The 20730-nt window shown below is 42.2% G+C and overlaps 1 protein-coding gene across 1 annotated transcript in view; it reads left to right on the top strand.

The window, feature by feature from the left end:
* The window catches only part of NFE2L2 (NFE2 like bZIP transcription factor 2), a 52685-nt gene extending 32432 nt beyond the window's left edge, over positions 1 to 20253 (top strand). The window contains exons 2-5 of the mRNA XM_077448088.1: positions 8828 to 9088; positions 9177 to 9251; positions 12491 to 12673; positions 17913 to 20253. Coding sequence (XP_077304214.1) covers positions 8828 to 9088; positions 9177 to 9251; positions 12491 to 12673; positions 17913 to 19097 — 1704 coding nt within the window. The 3' untranslated portion in view covers positions 19098 to 20253. The remainder of the gene's footprint in view (positions 1 to 8827; positions 9089 to 9176; positions 9252 to 12490; positions 12674 to 17912) is intronic.
* The last annotated feature ends 477 nt before the right edge of the window (positions 20254 to 20730 follow it).

The raw sequence follows: 20730 nt of genomic DNA, 5'->3' as shown, positions 1-20730 counted from the left end.
TCAAAATAAACTGATGGGAGTTTTAACTCTTCCCTACACTATGGAAACTAAAGAGCAATGTTATGGCTATAGGCACACTTTTTTAGTCTGGTTTCACACTGAATGCGGCTTTGAAATCATGCGACTTCACTTGAAATTGCACGATTTCAAAGCCGCATGTCAGTGCGACTTGGCTGACATCTGTGCGACTTCATGCACAAACATAGTGTAGGAACTACGGTTTCAAATCGGCGTGGCACTGCAAAGTCGGTGTCGCACCGATTTGAACAGTTCCATTGCTGAAAGGGTGCGACTTGTCATGCGAATTGATAGGTCAAATCACATGACAAGTCGCACCAGTGTGATCGGGGCTAAGACCAGGGTGTTATGTCTGAGAGAAGCTTAAAACCATGAATAATTTTTTTTTTTTTTTTTAAAGGACAGGTGCATCTTCCAGGCCCTGATATGTCGGTACACGCCCTCTTCTTGACTCTGCCGGTTTATTCAACAATAAACTCCATAATCCTTCTAGCACGATAATGTCTTTTTGTTTTAATAGTGAACAGCCCTTGTAATAACATCTGAAAGCAGCGTGCAAAGAACTCATTATTTCATTGCGTTGTCATAACAAGTCTCTGTAGGTTTAATCATGTGACAGCTTCAGCTGCTTAGGAATCGTTCTCCCGTGTAACTGATAAATTAAAGGGTACCAGTCATGAAGATCTTACTTTAAAGTGATACTAAAGACAGAAGTTTTTTTTTATTCTATGCATTAAAGTAAAAAATCTTTTGGGTGCAGCTCCCCCTTCTACTTACCTGAGCCCCATCTCGATCCAGCGATGTGCATGAGATCAGCAGCTTTCCCAGGTCTCTTTCTCCTAATTGGCTCACACAGCAGCAGGCTGCGGAAGGGGCGGGAGGGGCTGGCTCAGGCTCATAGCTGCTGGCCAAGCATCTGGGTGGATCCTGACATTAAAGTCGAGATCTCTCCAGAATCTGGACCAGCTGAGTGATGTGTATTGCGTATATATGTGTCACAGGAGTGCAGAAGGAAGTGTACTCCTGTGGTACCCAGGAGAATAGGACCAAAAGAGCTTTGGCCTTCTCCTTTTTTAGAGGGCTGTAGGCAGCTGAAATGATGAAGCATTTGTTTGTAAAGGGGCGGAAATAGCAGTGATCTCTGGGTAAAGTTATGTTTTTCCAGTCTTCTGAACAATGTACTCAGTAGCCAACAACTCATCATTTGTGCGGTCTCTCTTCGTCTCCCAAATCATGCATACAGATTCTGATCTTCCCCTCTAGCATACCTACAGTCTCTGACCTTCTCCTCTAGCATACCTACAGTCTCTGACCTTCTTCCCCTCTAGCATACCTACAGTCTCTGACCTTCTTCCCCTCTAGCATACCTACAGTCTCTGACCTTCTTCTCCTCTAGCATACCTACAGTCTCTGACCTTCTTCTCCTCTAGCATACCTACAGTCTCTGACCTTCTTCCCCTCTAGCATACCTACAGTCTCTGACCTTCTTCTCCTCTAGCATACCTACAGTCTCTGACCTTCTTCCCCTCTAGCATACCTACAGTCTCTGACCTTCTTCTCCTCTAGCATACCTACAGTCTCTGACCTTCTTCCCCTCTAGCATACCTACAGTCTCTGACCTTCTTCCCCTCTAGCATACCTACAGTCTCTGACCATCTTCCCCTCTAGCATACCTACAGTCTCTGACCATCTTCCCCTCTAGCATACCTACAGTCTCTGACCTTCTTCCCCTCTAGCATACCTACAGTCTCTGACCATCTTCCCCTCTAGCATACCTACAGTCTCTGACCTTCTTCTCCTCTAGCATACCTACAGTCTCTGACCTTCTTCTCCTCTAGCATACCTACAGTCTCTGACCTTCTTCTCCTCTAGCATACCTACAGTCTCTGACCTTCTTCCCCTCTAGCATACCTACAGTCTCTGACCTTCTTCTCCTCTAGCATACCTACAGTCTCTGACCTTCTTCCCCTCTAGCATACCTACAGTCTCTGACCTTCTTCTCCTCTAACATACCTACAGTCTCTGACCTTCTTCTCCTCTAACATACCTACAGTCTCTGACCTTCTTCTCCTCTAACATACCTACAGTCTCTGACCATCTTTTCTATCATACTGGTAGTCTTTCACCCTCTCCTGTTGCAATCTCACAACTTCCAGTGCCATTATATTCACTATGGCCCCTTGGTGATGCCAGGGGGGGCACTTGATGACCTCTGTATCAAGTTGACCACCACTGATCTAAAGTAGTTAGATTTATGTCCAAACTCAATATAATATAAACCATACATACTGTATGTACAGCGTAGTATGTATTTTATTTATATACCAGTTAATTGCTACTTCTCCATGTCCCTGGCAGGTTACACCTAAGCAGATCTAAACTTAGGAAAAAAAACAAAGCTTTATGACCCTGGATACAATAGAAGTATCCTACCTGTCAAACCCCTGGTGCCCAACCTATGGCCTGAGGGGCACATGTGGCCCTTTTGGTATATGATGTATGGACCTCAGCAGTTTGTAGTGGAAATATTGATTGGGGTAACCACATTAATCTCTACTAGCCTCCTATAACAACATGTTTCCAGTTTGATATTCTGCAACATATACCCAGTCAAAAGCGTAGCATGCCCACACTCTCTGCGACCCTCATTTCCTCTATTAGGTCGGCAGTTTCTGACATTTCTCTTAGCCCTTGTACACACGGTCGGACATTCCGAAAACATTTGTCCGAAACCGGTGTTGCATACACACGGTCGGACAAAGTTGTCGGAAAATCCGATCGTTCTGAACGTGGTGACGTTTTTTCGTTACGACGGGACTACGTTCAGGATAGTAGCCAATAGCTTTGGTCTAGGAATATGATCTGAGCATGCGTGGCCCTTTGTCCAATCGGAATTCTCTACAAACGATCGGACAAAGTCTGATCGGATCAAGTTGTTGGAAAATTTTATAGCCCAGCTCTAAAACTTTGTCAGTCGGATATTCCGACGGAAACAGTCGGATGGAGCCCACACATGGTCGGATTATCCGACAACACGGTCCGATCGGACATATTCCATCGAAATGTCCGACCGTGTGTACAAGGGCTTAGGCATTACATATATTGAACATTATGTGCGGCCCTTTTGGTGATGTCGAGACCGCATTTTGAAGCCCCCATTAGCTCATAAGTTGACATCCATAGATCCTAAGCTTTATTGTGAATCACCATAATATTAGTGGCGTGTATAAGCAGAAATACCAATTATTCCGAGTGTCAGGGCCTACTATTCATATTGGCAGTTTCTGCTTTGCAAAGAATGGTGTTAAAAAGTTAATTTGGCTTATTTTATTTTTTTTGTTGACCCGAGTGCTCAAAGTATTTCCAGGTTATTGGTGTCAGTGACAGTGCCAGTATATTAGAAGCTTGCAGCAGCCCGGAGCAGTCATTCGGCAGTCATCTCTCCCTGCACCGACACCTATAAACTCAGGGTGTCCGTAGACTTGGGAGGCGTTTAGGTGGCTATGCACTACTTGTTTTAAACCTGATTCTTGGCCAGGTATACACATTTAGGACAAAGGATGGAAAATTGTTACCATCCCTGGGCTTGGTGGAAGCCTTGGTGGTCCTAACAGGTCTTTCAGCTTATCGGATGAATCGTTCCCACAATTTTTGGTGGGGGTGACCATCATGTGATATCTGGGTCTATTCATGAGATATGAACGCTGGCTGCTATGAGTTAATGCATCATGCACATTATCTTTGCTCTTACATTGCTAACGTAGAGCTGTGTGTGTAATGAGAGAGGGAGTTCTGTGCTTGTGGAATCCAGTATGGAATGCTCACTCTCCGGTTCCACTACAGCCCACAATGTGTGTTCTTTTCATAACAAACCCAGCATTAGAACACTAAAGGTCATATTAACACAATGGTTGAGGTTACACACAACTAGATTCTGTTCTACTGTTACAGGATATATTAAATTTATTCTGATAAGAGTTGGTGAGAAATTCTTATATGGAATCGCCGTCACTAAGGGCCCACTTTATGCTTCATTGTGTCAGGTGTGGGGCATTGTGTTGCAACAAATTGCACTGTTTGTAAATTTGTTTTAAATTTTTATTGAAATTATTGCATTATGCAGACATGGCCCACTGTTGTCACCATTAGGAAACCTGCCCTGAGAAATGTCATGCAGCCATTTTTGGAGTGCATACATGTAGATGGGAAGTGGCTGCAGGTGATCACAAGGGGGGACAATTGCCACAAAGAATTAAATATCCAAAAAAAAATCTCTCAATAGGTTTGTGACAGTTTCTCTTCCATTGCTGATGGCCTAGACCAGTGATCTCCAAACTGCAGCCTGGGGGCTGGATGCAGCCCTTTACTTGCCTTTATCTGGCCCCTGAGGCATTATTCCTGCCACTGACACCAACAATCGGGCATGATTTCTTCCCCTAATACCAAAGATGGGGCACAGTCCAAACCACTCTAAAGTCTGAAGGACAGTAGAAGGACAGCCCTTTTGTTTAGAAAGTTTGGAGACCCCTGTCCTAGACTCCAATTGTTCACCCTTGAGATGTACTTGCCTTTCCCTTTAGTAGGAGCCCCTTTAAGGTGGAAGTAAACCCTTCTATCGTTTTCAGTCAAGGAAGCTGCCATCTTGGCCTCTAATGATTCTTCAACTGCCATAATGCTGCACATGTGATCAGTTATGAAACCAGCCATTGGATGGTTTGAAAGTTTGGTTGAGAGCACAACCAATGTGAAAGTTAGCATTTCCGGCATGCCGGGAATGTAAGTGTTTTTTGAAACTGGGTTTACTACCGCTTTAAGGCACCTGGATGAGGTACTTGGGCCCACACAAGATCCATTTTATCTAATATATTGGTGGTTGGTGCAATTCTGAGGCACCTGCAGACAATCCAACTTTTAACAATGTCTCAGCCACTTTGTGAAGACACTATTTCATAACTTTGAATCACATCATGTTGGACCCATAAGATGTTTCTCTTGGTGGCCATGGAATGCTGACCAGTCATACAGAAAACCGCATACCTTTTAGGCTTAATTCATAAACACACCAGGAATAATTCTTCTTTCTTCTCCTTTCTCCTTTCTTTTTTCCTCTTCTTTTTTTCTTCTTCCTTTTTTTTTTTTTCCTTCCTCTTCTTTTTTTTTTTTTTTTATTTTTTTTTTAAAGGGGTGGTTATTTTTTTCTTTTATGTTTTTTTTCTTCCTTTTTTCTTTTTCTCTTCCTTTTTTTTTTTTTTTTTTTTTTTTTTAAAGGGTTGGTTATTTTTAGCTGCATTAAATGGGATTTGAAAATTAGTCACATGGCTGAAATAATGATCTTTATTCTTGTGTTTTAAAGCTTTGTGAATTGAGCCTCAGATCTGGAAACGTATAGCATTTTCTGTACATATCATCTGTCAAAATAAATTCCAATGAAACAGTTAACTGGAATTGTGCTGATAAGTTTAGGAATTTTGTGTCCCTTGTTATGTGAGCAGATTAATAAAAGGCAAAGACTTGCATCACTCCAGAAATATACTGATCTGTATCTTTCCTTGTGAGCCAGACGCAGCCTATTGTGTGCATGTAGAATATTATTTTGACAGGAAATGAAATGAGCACAGTTCCTCTGATAGTTCCCTATTGTTACTAGTTCTCTTGTGACACAACATATGACTACAAAACACAGTGGAAAGGCCTTTCTCCTATACCCTGAGGGTTAGATGCCGCTGAACTGGAATAAAGGCGTGAAAACCACATTCGTGTGTGTGTGTGTGTGTGTGTGTGTGTGTGTGTGTGTGTGTGTGTGTGTGTGTGTGTGTGTGTGTGTGTGTGTGTGTGTGTGTGTGTGTGTGTGTGTGTGTGTGTGTGTGTGTGTGTGTGTGTGTGTGTGAAAAAAAAAAAATATATATATATATAATTTAAAAAAATAATATATAATTACACAGTATCTCACAAAAGTGAGTACACCCCTCACATTTTTGTAAATATTTTATATCTTTTCTAGTGATAACACTTTGCTACAATGTAAAGTAGTGAGTGTACAGCTTGTATAACAGTGCAAATTTTCTGTCCCCTCAAAATAACTCAACAAACAGCCATTAATGTCTAAACCGCTGGCAACAAAAGTGAGTACACCCCTAAGTGAAACTGTCCAAATTGGGCCTAATTAGCCATTTTCTCTTCCCGGTGTCATGTGACTCATTAGTGTTACAGGGTCTCAGGTGTGAATAGGGATAAGGTGTGTTAAATTTGGTGTTATCGCTCTCACTCTCTTATACTGGTCACTGGAAGTTTAACATGGCACCTCATGGCAAATAACTCTCTGAGGATCTGAAAAAAAATCGTTACTCTACATAAAGATGGCCTAGGCTATAAGAAGATTATGTTCAAAACTAGTTTGGAAGCACCTATATATGTTTGATATTCTTGTGAAAGTAGCAGCTTAGTTTTAGACCCCTTTCACACCACACCGCCCTTTGCGACAGCGGTAAAACGCAGCTATTTTTAGTGGTGTTTTACTGCCGGATTTGCGGCGGATTTCGGCCGCTAGCGGGGCGCTTTTACCCCCGCTAGCGGCCGCGAAAGGGTTAAAGCTGCCGGTAATACGCCGCAATATCAGCGTTTTGCCGGCGGCATTACAGCGCTGCCCCATTTATTTCAATGGGGAGCAGCGGTGGAGGAGCGGTAAACACACCGTTTCTTCACCGCTCCAAAGAAGCTGCTAGCAGGACTTTTTTCTGACGTCCTGCCAGCGCACCGCTGCAGTGTGAAAGCCCTCTGGGCTTTCACACTACAAACAATGGTGCAGCTTCTTTAGGGCGGATTGCAGGCGCTATTTCTAACGCTATAGCGCCTGCAAAACGCCCTGGTGTGAAAGGGGTGTTAGAGTTGGGGTAATTTGAGCGCTGTGATGATACACTAGGTAGAGGGATTGCGATTTGTGTATCCATAGAAATATAAGAAGATTACCAAGACCCTGAAACTGAGCTGTAGTATGGTGGCCAAGACCATACAGCAGTTTAACAGGACAGGCTCCACTCAGAACAGGCCTCGCTATGGTTGACCAAAGAAGCTGAGTGCACGTGCTCAGCGTCATATCCAGAGGTTATCTTTGAGCAATAGACATAGAAATAGTATGAGCGCTGGCAATATTGCTGCAGAGGTTGAAGGGGTGGGGGTGCAGCCTGTCAGGGCTCAGACAGGTTATCCCCCCCCCCCACAACTACTTAGACCAGGCTTCATCCGTGGGCTGGGAATAGTATACTTTAACCCCTTCCCGCTGCCACCTCCCGGCCCTTTAAGAGGTTTTAAATGCCAGGAGGCTCCGATCACAAGTAGCCATCTGGCATTTCCAGTACCCACCTGTAACTGTACTGGGAGCATGCATGCTCTCGGCACATAAAAATGTTTACATTTTGGATGCATAATTGCAGCCTCTTGCCATTAAAGCCCACCTGCCGAGAGGCCACATATATGCATACAGCCTGCAGAATGAGGTTAAGGACCCTTTCACAGAGGCGGCTGTCCTGCCGCTGTTAAAAGCATGTTTTGTTATATTGAAATGCCAAGACTTCAGGCACAGCGATCACTTGCAGTTGTATATTGCGATTAGCAGCGATTACATACAGTTTAGCTGCAGTGAAACATTCTTGTGCTTCCTGTTTTTTTTTTCTTCCCTTGTTGCTGTTGCAGTTATTTACAGATGGCTGCGATAAATCGGTCCTGGACGCAGTCAAATGTATCTTTTCTAACTGCACAAAACCCCATGTAACGAATCTGTCGCTAAATGCAGTGTGTGAATGGGACCATAAGAAAGCATTGTCTGAGTTTCAGTGCAGTAGATAACTTCATCTATCCACAGCTAAAAGCTGAATTCTATCCGCCCGTGTGAAACATAGCAAGTTATCTTTGCTGCAACTCCTCCAGCTGAACTTTAGACTTTGGGTGGATGGCCAGGGCGTTGGTATAACTGTGGCTCTGCCATCTGTCTTTACTAACCCCTGGCTGCCCATGTGAAAGAGGCCTTGACTGTAATTAAATTGTCTTTGGGATAAATTCTTTAGCCAGTTGCCACTTCTAGCTGAAGAAGGTATCGTATTTATCGGCGTATATCGGCGTATTTATCGGCGTATAATACGCACAGGTGTATAACAGGCACAAGAGGAATGTTTCAGGAAAAAACTTGAATTTTTGTATTGGCGTATAACACGCACATGCTATTTGCACCCAAATTTCATGGTGAAAAAGTGAGTGTTATTCGCCAATAAATACAGTAATATCTTTACAGTGTAGAGATTCAGGAAGGTGATCACCATACTTTCCAATGTTTTAAAACTGGTATATTTTATGAAGCCATCCCCCTTTCTGGTGTTGGATGGTGATGACCGTGTTGAATAACCCTCTTTTTAGTGGCAGATGTTTTATTGATTTGTAGCACTCGGTGCCAGCAAAGATTAGAGAGAATGGCGGAGTTTCAGCTGCTTTCTTTATCATCATAAATGCAGCAGGCCCACTCGTGCCAAGTCTTTTTGAGGCTGTGCCGATCCTTAATTTACCCATGTACACCTACCCCTATGAGTATTACTCAGTGGGCCTCATCCATAATGGTGTCCAAATGAGAAATTGGTTTTGTGAGCCCTAGCATCCATTTGAAATCTTTAATGTTCATAGTGAAGTATTGGAGATTAAAAAATGTGGTTACTCTGGGAACCAATTGCCCTTTCTTCAGACGATTTTATCCATTTGCCTCAGTGTAATGAAGGCTGTCGGGTTATACATTTTACTGACATTATATTGTATTTTTCTTATTTAGGATATGGATCTCATCGACATCCTGTGGAAACAAGACATTGACCTCGGTGTTGGTCGAGAAGTTTTTGACTACCACCAAAGACGGAAAGAATATGAGCTGGAAAAACAGAAGAAGATTGAAAAAGAGCACCAGGAACAGCTTCTAAAGGAGCAGGAAAAAGCCTTTTTTGCCAATCTGCAATTAGATGAGGAGACCGGGGAATTCATCCCTGTTCAGCAGTCGGCACCTATCGAGGCTGCAGTTGTCACAAGCTCCTTACAGGTAATTAGTCCACATCTTGTTTATTAAAGCAGTGCGGCCTACTTATTGGGATCAACCAGCTAATGTTTACATTTCTTTTTGTGTCTAGAATAAGCCAGATCTGGGCCAAGGATTGTCCTTTGATGAATGCTTGAAACTTTTAGCTGATACATTCCAGATGGAGGTAACTATTTAGGGTTTAAAACTACAGATTACATTCTAAGCGGAATCTTGTACGTAATTGTATAGTGAAGGGCAACTAGCAATGGCCAATGAAGTAAAAAGAAATTAACCTACCTGTTGTGTAGAAGGCCTCTTCTTATGCCTTGACATGACTTACCTTCCTTGCATTAGCCTCTACAAAGATCCTATTCAAAAACACCGGCCATACCCTAAGATCAGTATAGGGACTGTGCTAGCAACAACCCCGCCACCATGAGACAATGCTTGGGCCCGATGGTTGACTGTTTAGGCACTAAGGGGTTGATTTACTAAAACTGGAGAGTGCGAAATTGGGTGCAGCTCTGCACAAAAACCAATCAGCTTCCAGGTTTGTTTGTTTTTTGTCCAAGCTTAATTGAACACCCCCCCCCCACTAACTGTCTGCTTGGGTTTGTTTCTTGTTAAAAAAAAACATATTCTAAATTTGCTTGCTCTGTTGAATGGTTTTACACAGAGCAGCCCTGATCCTTCTTATCTCGGGTCCCACGCTGGCGCTCCTACCTCCTGCCGGGTGCCCCCAAAGCAAGCGGCTTGGGCTTGCTCTGGGGGCACCCAAGCAGGTGCGTTCCCAAACCTCTGCCCTGTGTCAATTCACACATGGAGCCGTGGCTCGGTCCTGCCCCCCTCCATCTCCTGATTGGCTCACTGGCTATGATTCACAGCAGTGGGGGTCAATGGCTCCCGCTGCTGCCAAAAGCCAATCAGGAGTGTGAGTCCCTGGAGAGGCAAGGCTCTCTTGGACATCACTGGATTGAGATGGGGCTCAGATAAGTATTAGGGGGTCTGCTGCACTCAGAAGGTAGAATGCATGAAGGTACAACCACTTTAAGACAGTGTGAAATCCCTTCTGTGCTGTGGTGGGAGTTGCATTTCTTGGACCTCAGCTAATTGCTTCAGAGCAGATCTAAGGTCTAGAAACAGTTGGGCTGCTTTCAAGTTGCTCAAGCCACCAGATCTGGAAACTGTTGGGCTGCTTTCAGCCCCTAGATAGTTGATAAAACTAGCTTTGAGGGGAGCAAAGGTCTTCATGGAGCACACAATCTGATGGAAGAGGAAATCCCCTTTTTAAAATTGCTGTATTTTCAGGAGTGGAGATGGATAAAACCATGCTATATATTTAGTTTTGCTATGCATTTTTTGGCCTTTCGGTGTACATGTATTTTAGTGATGTTCATTGTATAAAATACATTTGTATGCTGTATGTCACTGACTAGTTTATGAAGATTGTAAGTACAGCTACACAGGTCTTGGAAGTGCATGCAATAGGACTGGTGACATCCGGGGCCCAGATCTAGCCCTGAAAGTAATCGCACTCCAGAATAAAAAGACATGATCAGTTTTTATGATGGATCTAATATACATCAGATCCCCTGAGCTCCTCCCTCAGACTTGTTTCACTCAAAATGGCCCTAATTGTCCACAAATATGCTCATTATGAGTACACATTGGAGGGAGAAGCTCAATAAACACAAATTACGGCTTTTTGTTCAGGAGTGCGACTACTTAATTTTTTGTGATTTAAAAACAATTTTTCATTTTCTCTTGTAAAACCTTTTTTCATTTAATTATGTTCTATGCAAGTCTTGGAGTATGTGACTTAAAGTGGTAGTAAAGTCCCTTTTCTTAATTTTATACCTACAGGTAAGCCTAAAATAAGGCTTGTCTGTAGATGTAGTAAATATCTCCTAAATGTGTGCTGTTTAGGTGATGTTTACTTTTAGTAGTGCCAGCGATGTCAGTGGCGCATTCGTGGGAGTGATGGCATCTTGGCTCCGGCCAATCGAAGCACCGGAGCCTGCGATACGCAGAAATAAATTTGGGAGACAATGTTGCCGGCTAGAGCAGTGTGCCGGGACCGCTGCGTGGATAAGTATTTCATAATGAGCTAGTAAAAAGTAAAAGTACCCCAATGCCGTATCGCAAAAAATGGCCTAGTCATGAGGGTTAGTAAATATTCCTGGAGGTCATGTGGTTAAAGTGATATCTAAAGGTTTATTAAAAAATAAATAAAAAGACATATCTTATTACCCGTGCACACAATCCAGAGTTTTCGTTGGAAAAATCTTGGATTTTTTTTCCAACGGAATTCCGCTCAAGCTTGGCTTGCATACACACGGTCACACAAACGTTTTCTGAATTTTCGACCGTCAAGAACGCGGTGACTTACAACACTAAGATGAGCTGAGAAAATTAAGTTCAATGCTTCTGAGCATGCGTTGAATTGTATCCGAGCATGCGTGTTTTTTTTGCGTGTTGGAATTGCATACAGACAATTGGAAATTTTTCAGACGGGAAAATAGAGAACCTGCTCTCAAACTTTTGCTGGGGGGAATTCTGATGGAGCATACACACGGTCGCAATTTCCGACCAAAACCTCACATTGGACTTTTGCTAGCCGAATTTCTGTTTTGTGTGTACGGGGCATTATACTTACCTGCACTGTGCAATGGTTTTGCTCAGAGCAGCCCTGATCCTCCTCCTTCTATAGGATGAATGCAAGTTAAAAACCTTCAACTTTTAGAACCACTTTAAGGTTTGGTGTGCTGCATCATATTAAATCCTGTTTTTTTTTTGTTTTGTTTTTAGGATTACTACCACTTAAATAAGAAAGGATTTTATACTTGGGTTTTGTGGATTTAATTACACCTTCACTAGAACTGTATTTTTGCACTGAACTGGATCTCTTTAGCCATCACAAGCCATAAGCACTGCTGGCTGTCAGTAACACATTCTGGTGTATAATGAAATGTTCCACACTGCTGTCTGGCCTGCCAGTGCCATATGGTCTCCATTGTTGCAATTCCTGCAAGGTTTGTGCATGATTCTTGGTGGAATATTGTACTTTGTAAATACAGTTTGCCCACTTTGGGTCCATGCACCTTGAGCCAAACTGCAAGAAGAGGGTAGTGGCAGTTTGCCCAGTGCCTCTAATTATCACTTCTAGGTGTACAGACCCGGAGTAAACCAACTCCTCCACAGTCTTTCTGCACATTTTGAGTCTGATATTTTTTTTTTTTTTAGAGTGATACTAAGACTTTCCAGTTGTCTGGGGTATGATGGAGGGCTGCACAAGAATCCAACCCTCTGTCAGAGCAATTTCAGCTTGTATTAAATATTTTTGATATATAAAGATTCAATATACAAACACTTGACATATAATAAAAATATATATAAAAGAAACCCCACTATGTATTTTTTCAGGCACCTACAATGACCTTCCAAACTGAAATTGCACCCAGTCCTCACATGGAGGTCGGTCAGAACTTGCTCCCTCCACAGCAGCTTCCTGCACCAGAAACTCTGCAGAACACAACCACTAATGGAGAAGGCATGCGAGAAATGGAACAGGCCTGGGAGGAGCTGCTGTCCATTCCCGAGTTACAGGTAGGCTTATTACTGTGACGTCTCTATAAGCCAATCGCATACAAATTCTGATTATTACAATGTGATTATTTTTTTATTTTTTTTTTAAAGCCAACCATAAAATTAGGTGAGCTAAAAAGGGTCTAATACAGTACAGTTGCGGAGTTTGGCCCAAAATCTTGTTTGTTTTTTTGTTTTTTTTTGCTAGAAATTACTTGAAACTACACACCTCCAGAGCCCTCTAAGCCCTTGTACACACGGTTGGACATTCCGACAACAAAATCCGTCGGATTTTGTCCGACGGATTTTGTCTGAAACTGGTGTTGCATACACATGGCCGGACAAAGTTGTTGGAAAATTCGATCGTTCGGAATGTGATGACGTTATTTAGTTACGACGGGACTACGTTCAGGATAGTAGCCAATAGCTTTGGTCTAGGAATTTTATCTGAGCATGCGTGGCACTTTGTCCGATTGGAATTCTCTACAAATGGTCGGACAAAGTCCGATCGGATCATGTTGTCGGAAAATTTTATAGCCCAGCTCTAAAACTTTGTCGGTCAGATATTCCGACGGAAACAGTCCAATGGAGCCCACACACGGTCGGATTATCCGACAACACAGTCCGATCGGACATTTTCCATCGGAATATCCGCCCGTGTGTACAAGGGCTAAAAGTAATTGTGTTGCTCTAGAGCCACCTCCGGATCCTTTTTTATCTGAAAGTCTTTTGCCAGCTGTAAAAAGTGTGTAGGAGCTTGCTTTAACCCCATGTATACCACGCTATTTAAGAAATCTTACAGTGGTAGACAAAGGGTTAAAGAGGCTTTCAATGGGGGGGGGGGGGGAGAGTGGGGAACTGCTGCAGATATTCAGTGCACATAAATATGCACATACCTGCATCAGCCTCCAAATCCTGGGCCATTCTAACCAGAAAAGCATCAATACTTCCTGATGAGTACTGAAGCTTGCCCTCCCCTCCCTACCTTCTGCATATTATTGGCTAGTGAAGCTTTGGCAACATAGTAATGACATCAATGGGATTGTGCTGGGTGTGGGGCTATGCACAAGCATTGATAGTCCTCATAAGTGATGGATTTTTTTTTGTTTGCTGTCAGAACAGTCCGTGCCTGCTGTCTTTTTCCACATATAGAGGTGAGATATAGAGGGGATAACAATTGAAAAGGTTTCACTACAACTAATAAATTGTATAATAAATTATGTGTGTGTATATATATATATATATATATATATATATATATATTTATTTATATATATATATATATATATATATATATATATATATATATATATAATATAATTACACACACACTTTTTTTTCTTTATGTTAAAAAAAAAAAGTAAGAATGTATTAACGTGTTACTAAACCCAGGACCCTGCAATTCAGTATATCTGGTCTCCCACAGTACACAACATGGAAATGCATTTATTTGTGTAAATATAAACTGCTAAATACCTTTTCTCATCAGCAGTTAGAGCAGTCTTGTGACTTCTATCAGTGTTTGCCTGAACACTGATTAAAGCTTGTAGAGTTTTCATGCACCCCTGTTTGTCCTATGAGGCTGCAGGACCCCTGACCCTTTGTCTGGACAGTGCTAATTGGCCCTGTGCTGATCACATGCACTCTCCCAAGAAAAAAAACTCTAGCAATATACACCAAACTGAGCACATGCAGCTTTCCCCCAAGGCTATGTTCTATCGGGAGATGGGTTGGGGACAGTGGAGAAAGGGGGGAATCAGAGAAGACAGGATCAAACAGCCTTTTTACACAATGTGGAGGATTAACCCCTTAGTTTCCACAGTGAGTATAACAAGCATGCTTTACTGCATATACAGACTGATTTTACTGTTGTGGGTTTAGTAAAACCTTTAATGTTTTATTAAAATATTATTAAAACTATTTTAATGGATTAAATGGTCTTTTCTGTCTGCTCGTAGTTCGTCATTATTTGTGCACTTTGCATAATAAATTGGCTTGTGCCTATTTAGCAAACATTTTATATGTATCTACATCCATAACAATGAAATACTGCAGATAAAACACCCTCTGTACTTCTGAGAGCACGCCTGATGATCTCTGTGGCCAGCATTCTAATGATACACAAGCCTACAGTATTACAAACTGACTATTATTCTCCTAAACCACATGACCCACATTTGCTTCTCAAAATATCGATAGGCAGCATCTTTTACTGGACCTGTATGTTGGGAGAGTACTCTTAAAATGTTATTAAACTTACTTGTTATACTCTCTGTGGAACTTAAGGGGTTAATCCTCTGCATTGTGTAAAAAGGCTGTTTGATCCTGTATGCACAGAGCCTCCCCCTCCTGCACTGTTCCCCTGGACCAGTCCGGATAAGACACAGTGAGTGGAGTCAGGCTGCACATGCTCAGTTTGGTCTCTATTGCTGGAGAGAATATTTCCTGTTTAATCCGAGATAGTCAACTCACATGGGAGGTTATTTACTAAAGGCAAATCCACTTTGCACTACAAGTGAAAAGTGCACTTGAAATTGCACTGAAAGTGCACTTGGAAGTGCAGTCGCTGTAGATCCAAGGGGGACATGCAAGGAAAATAAAAAAACAGCATTTTAGCTTTCACATGATTGAATGATAAAATCAGCAGAGCTTCCACTCATTTCAGATCTACCCCTCAGCGACTGCACTTCCAAGTGCAATTTCAAGTGCACTTTGCACTTGTAGTGCAAAGTGGCTTTGCCTTGCGTAAATAACCCCCATGGTATTGACATCACACACTTGGGTATGTATATAGATCCTAAATGACAGCCCAATCCCTCCTTCCTTCTCCTCCATGCCCAGTAATTAAGAGCCCTTTCACTAACAGCGTGGCCACGGTAGAGTGCCGATTTTTTTTTTTTTTTTTTTTTTGCGGTGCTTTTTGGCTGCTAGCGGGCGCTTTTTACCCTCGCTAGCGGCCGAAGAAAGGGTTCATATCGCCTGTGTAGCACCGCTGCCGAATTGCTTTACAGGCGTTGTTTTTAGCCCTTTAGCGCCTGAAAAATGCCTCAGTGGGAAAGGGGTCTTGATTAATGGATGATTTACCTCCCATAAAAGCATGTGGACACTGGCTATAGTGGATTTCAAGAGCCAGTGATTCCCATAAACAAGATAACACTCCTACTGCTACTGCACTGTTCTATATTACACATGCAGAAATCATTTATGATGTCCATGCCACCTTGCTAACACCATACCCCCTGTCACCCTCATCACACCTGGCATCCTACTGCCACCTTGCTGACACCCTACCCCCTGTTATCCTCATCACACCTGGCATCCCACTGCCACCTCGCTGACACCCTACTCCCTGTCATCCTCATCACACCTGGCACACCACTGCCACCTTGCCCCCTGTCATCCTCACACCCCCCCCCCCCTTTTAACCCACTGCCACCTTGCTAACACCCTACCCACTGTCATCCTACCCCCCCCCCCCCCCCCCAAATAACCCACTGCCAGCTTCCAAACACCTGCATTGACAAAGCAGCTTATTCCAATGTTAAGAGGACAAGGGTCTCTTCCCCACAAATGTGTCGTGGTGGATAACGTGGTCTGTGGATGGGGGTTTATTGAAGTATGGAACAATAATGCGTTACTAAACAAACCGTAAAATTGGTCTGTATATGCAATAGAACATGCTTTATATACTCTGTGGAACCTAGGGGGTTAATCCTCTGCATTGTGTAAAAAGGCTGCTTGATCCTGTCTTCTCTGATCCTCCCCTTCTTCCACAGACTCCAAAAATAACCTGATATTTACAGAATCTATGGAGTCAGGCTGCACACGCTCAGTTTGGTGTGTATTGCTAGAGTTTGTTTTTTTCTTGGGAGAGTGTGATCAGCACAGGAGCAATCAGCACGGTCCAGACAGGACAATCGTGGGAGAAATGAAAACTCCTCCTACAAGCTATCAGCATACACTGATACAAGTCGCAAGACTTCTTAAACTGCCATATACAGCCAATGAAAAAAGGTATTTATCAGTTTATATTTACTAAAATTATGGCATTTCCATGTTCTGTGTACTGTGGGAGACCAGATATAGTGAATGCAGGTTCTGGGTTTAGTAACCCTTTAAGCTGGCTCACAATCACTTACTTGCATGGGCACAGTAAATAAATGTTCATAATCTTAAATTCTGAGTGGACAAATGGATACTGAAGTTATGCACCTGTCAGTCTATCCTAGGAACCAGCAATACTTTGGATTAGGGATGAGCCAGGAAGTCGGCGCAGCGCTGTGCTAATCACAGGCAGTGAGACATTGCCCGATCTCTGCAGCCGCACATCCGGGCAATGTCTCACTGCCTGTGATTAGCGCAGCGCTGCGCTGACTTCCTGGTGGGCTCTGCATGCGAACACGTCTGAGCTCATCCCTACTTTGGACACAGCTGATCACAGATCGAGGTAAAGGGCCAATCACAGTAGCCCTTTACCATGTGTCCAAGCACAGCTGATCACATGTAAACAAGCTTGTCGTTTATCTGCATGTACAATGACAGCACGTGGGGAAAGGAGAGCCAATATCCAGCAAGGTTGACTGGAGCACATTTACACTGATAATTGGGTCACTGATCACCAGTGCCCTGATTATCAATGCAGACTCGCCAGTTCCCTGATTATCAGAGGGGATTAAATTTATTAACCCAGAGGTGATTAGATGCCACCAAAAAAAGCTCTATTTGTGTGAAGAAAATGACAAAGAATTAATTTGGGGACAGTTTTGCATGACCACGCAATTGTCATTGAAAGTGTGACAGCGCTGAAAGCTGAAAATTGGCCTGGACAGGTGAAAGTGCCCTGTATTGGGTTGGTTAACAGGAGGACACACCTTCACAATCCAATCAATGTGTATCCAAGCGGGCAGGCCCTTGCACTACTACAATAGTTCATAGTAGATCTAACAGAAACTAAGAAAAATTTAGTTTTTTTTGTTTCTTTTTCTAAATTTTCTTTTTTCGTTTGATTAGCAAAAAATGAAAAACCCCAATGGTGATTAAATGCCACCAAAAGAAAGCTCTATATGTCTCAAATGATGAAAATGTCATATTGGTACAGTGTTGCATGACCACACAATTAGTTATTCAAAGTGCGGCCGTGCTAAAAGCTGAAAATTGTCCTGGGCAGGAAGGGGTAAAAGTGTCCAGTATTTTAGTGGTTAAGGTGGTAGAATTGCCGTTTTCCACAATTTAACTTGCTCTGTGTCTTCTTTCCATACAGTGTTTCGGCAGTCAGATTGATGGCTTTGCGGACCTGAGTATGTATTCAAATCAAGAACCCCTTGCAGAGACTGTACCCAGTTACATGTTTCACAGTCCAGTACCACCTTTGGAAAAGCCAGTTGAAAATGCCGCGCCGGTTTTCTCTAATGACTTTGCAGGTTCCTTTGTACCCAATGTGCCCACAGTAAATACAAACCAAACATTTAATATGGAGTCTTTTTGTGATGACATATTTACCCTTATTGACCCCAAAGTGACCAATGTGCCTTTAACAGACAATTCAGGCCAGTCTCTCACTGAACTTTTAAATGAACCTGTTGATCTAAAGGACCTTTCTATGTGCAAAGCATTTAATGGGAACAATCCATCAGAATTCAATGATTCCGATTCAGGAGTTTCAGTTGGCACAAGTCCATGTTCTACGTCACCTGGGCAATCTATGGGCTCTTCTGTCTATGGAGATGCTCCTTATGGATACAGTGATTCTGAAATAGAAGATATGGATAGCACACATGAAAGCATACAACACAAAAATCCCACTGAAGAGTTCCCAGTGTCAATCACAGAAGATGCATTTTTTTCACTCTCGCCTTTTGTACCACTTGATGGATCCTTTGAAGCCGAATCTCTCAATTCTCCAGCAGTAGAGTTGCCCGTTAGGCCTGGTCACAGTAGGTCCCCATTTACAAAGGACAAATCTTTAAGTCGCCAGGAGGCTCGTTTCACTAGAGACGAGCAAAGAGCGAAAGCTCTTAATGTACCATTCTCAGTCAATACAATTGTTAACCTTCCTGTGGATGATTTCAATGTTTTGATGTCCAAACACCAGTTTAATGACGCCCAACTTGCTCTCATCCGAGATATACGCAGGCGTGGAAAAAATAAGGTTGCAGCCCAAAATTGCCGCAAGAGGAAAATGGAGAATATTGTGGAGTTGGAGAGTGACCTAGATCAGCTGAAGAATGAGAAAGAAAAACTACTTGCTGAGAAGGGAGAATATAACAACAGCCTTCGTCTTATGAAGAAGCAACTCGGTACCTTGTATATGGAGGTCTTCAACAAGCTGCAAGACGAGGATGGAAAACCGTACTCCCCTCTCGAATATTCACTTCAACAAACAAAAGATGGGAATGTCTTCCTTGTTCCGAAAGCCAAAAAAATCGAAATTAAGAAAGAGATCTAAAATACAATTATTTTGTTTGTTTGTTTTGTTTTCTTAAAATTCTGTGCTTCTATAGTGTGGGTATATGAGTTGTGCTTAAGGGGTCGCTTTATTAGAACTAGCATTTTTGTACTGTAGCACTTAACGCCCATGAAATAAACAATATCAAAATATATTTTTTAAACTAAAGTACCTAGTTAAGCCAGTCCACATGCTACTAAAAATCACTATATTTTAGAGGCCTCAGGATTTAGGAATGAACATTAAGTAATGTCAGGGTTGTTATTGACCAGGCAATAATTATGTACAATATGTGAGCCAAACCATGGCGGTTCCGTTTTCACTAGAAGTTAGTGATTTTACGGAGATTAAGGCAGGTGAAATAATTTTTGCTCACAAACTACGTAGCCATGATAAATGGTGCATGGGTTCATTTCATAAAATCGGTACCCATGGGTGGAACTGGAGTTTCCATTTTACACTCTAAGTTTCTGTAAGGAATTATTAAAAAAAAATAATAATAATAAAAAAGGCTTTCCAATAAATTTTGCCTGGTTCAGATTATTACAAGAATGGGCATTTTGAGAGAATTAACATTACTTTTTAAATGTTTCTGATTGTGTGTGTGTTCTTCACTTTTTCTCCTGTAATCTGAAATACCTGATTTTAGAAGATTTCACACCGAAAGGCTTTCTTTAGTATAGCATATAATGGGTAGCATAGGTGGAAGGTCACACCCGTGCGTGTGTATTCTTTTTGTAAGATGGTTCTGTTGCCATAGCAATTTGACATCAAAAGGAAAAACCAGCTGGACAACTTACTGGAGAGGGACTGGACTCCCTCTAGCTATGGAGAAACATCAACCTTTTAAAGGATTCAGTGCACTGAAAGCAAAGCTTTCCTCAATAGATGCACCCAGTTTTCCTTAATTTTCTAACTGTAAATAGTGCAATACATCATATTTATATAAATATATAAAATGTCCTATTTTATGTACCAAAAGAATTCAATTTAGTACACTAAGCATTATCAGTTGCAGGCCACGTTTAATTGGGAACCTTCTTTTTATTGACGTATCTTTTGTCTTCTGAGTTTAATTTTGAATTCTTTTTTTTTATATTATATATGTTTTCTTTAGGCAAGTCTGAGGGCCATTAATAAAACATATAACATCAAATGTTTTGTCTAGTTTTGTTTCTCTTGGTATCATTGTTTAATTTTATGTGAGTGCTTACCTGTGGTGCTCTCTGAGCCTCTATAACCTATCCAATGATGCAGCAATATGCTGCACTGACTTGTGCAAATGCTATTAAACATGAATGTGTTGCTGTGGAAGTCATGGATAAAATGCAAAGAGCCAATCAGAGTGACTCTGTGCCTTGTAACCACCCTTGTAAGTGATCACATATGCCAGCGTTTACATTTGAGATCCCTACTCTTCCTCTCACTGCCAAGGGGATGGAGGAAGGAGAATTTCCTGAATGAAGGCAGGAAAGCAGCTGCAGATTCAAAGCCGGGGGTGGGTGGGATTGTGTTTTTTTTTTGTGTTTTTTTTCAACCCTCCCTTCCTCCTTCTGTACATCTCTTCTGCATCCTGTCGCTGTAGTGCCTACAGTTTTGCTCAAATGTTTGCATACCCTGGCTGAAATCCTGA

This window comes from Lithobates pipiens, unplaced genomic scaffold (assembly GCF_037356315.1).
Source record: "Lithobates pipiens isolate NorthernLeopardFrog02 unplaced genomic scaffold, aLitPip1_a1.2 Scaffold_22, whole genome shotgun sequence".
Classification (NCBI taxonomy): Eukaryota; Metazoa; Chordata; class Amphibia; order Anura; family Ranidae; genus Lithobates; species Lithobates pipiens.
The sequence above is the reverse complement of the archived record's forward strand: the minus strand, read 5'-3'. Positions and strand labels throughout refer to the sequence as shown.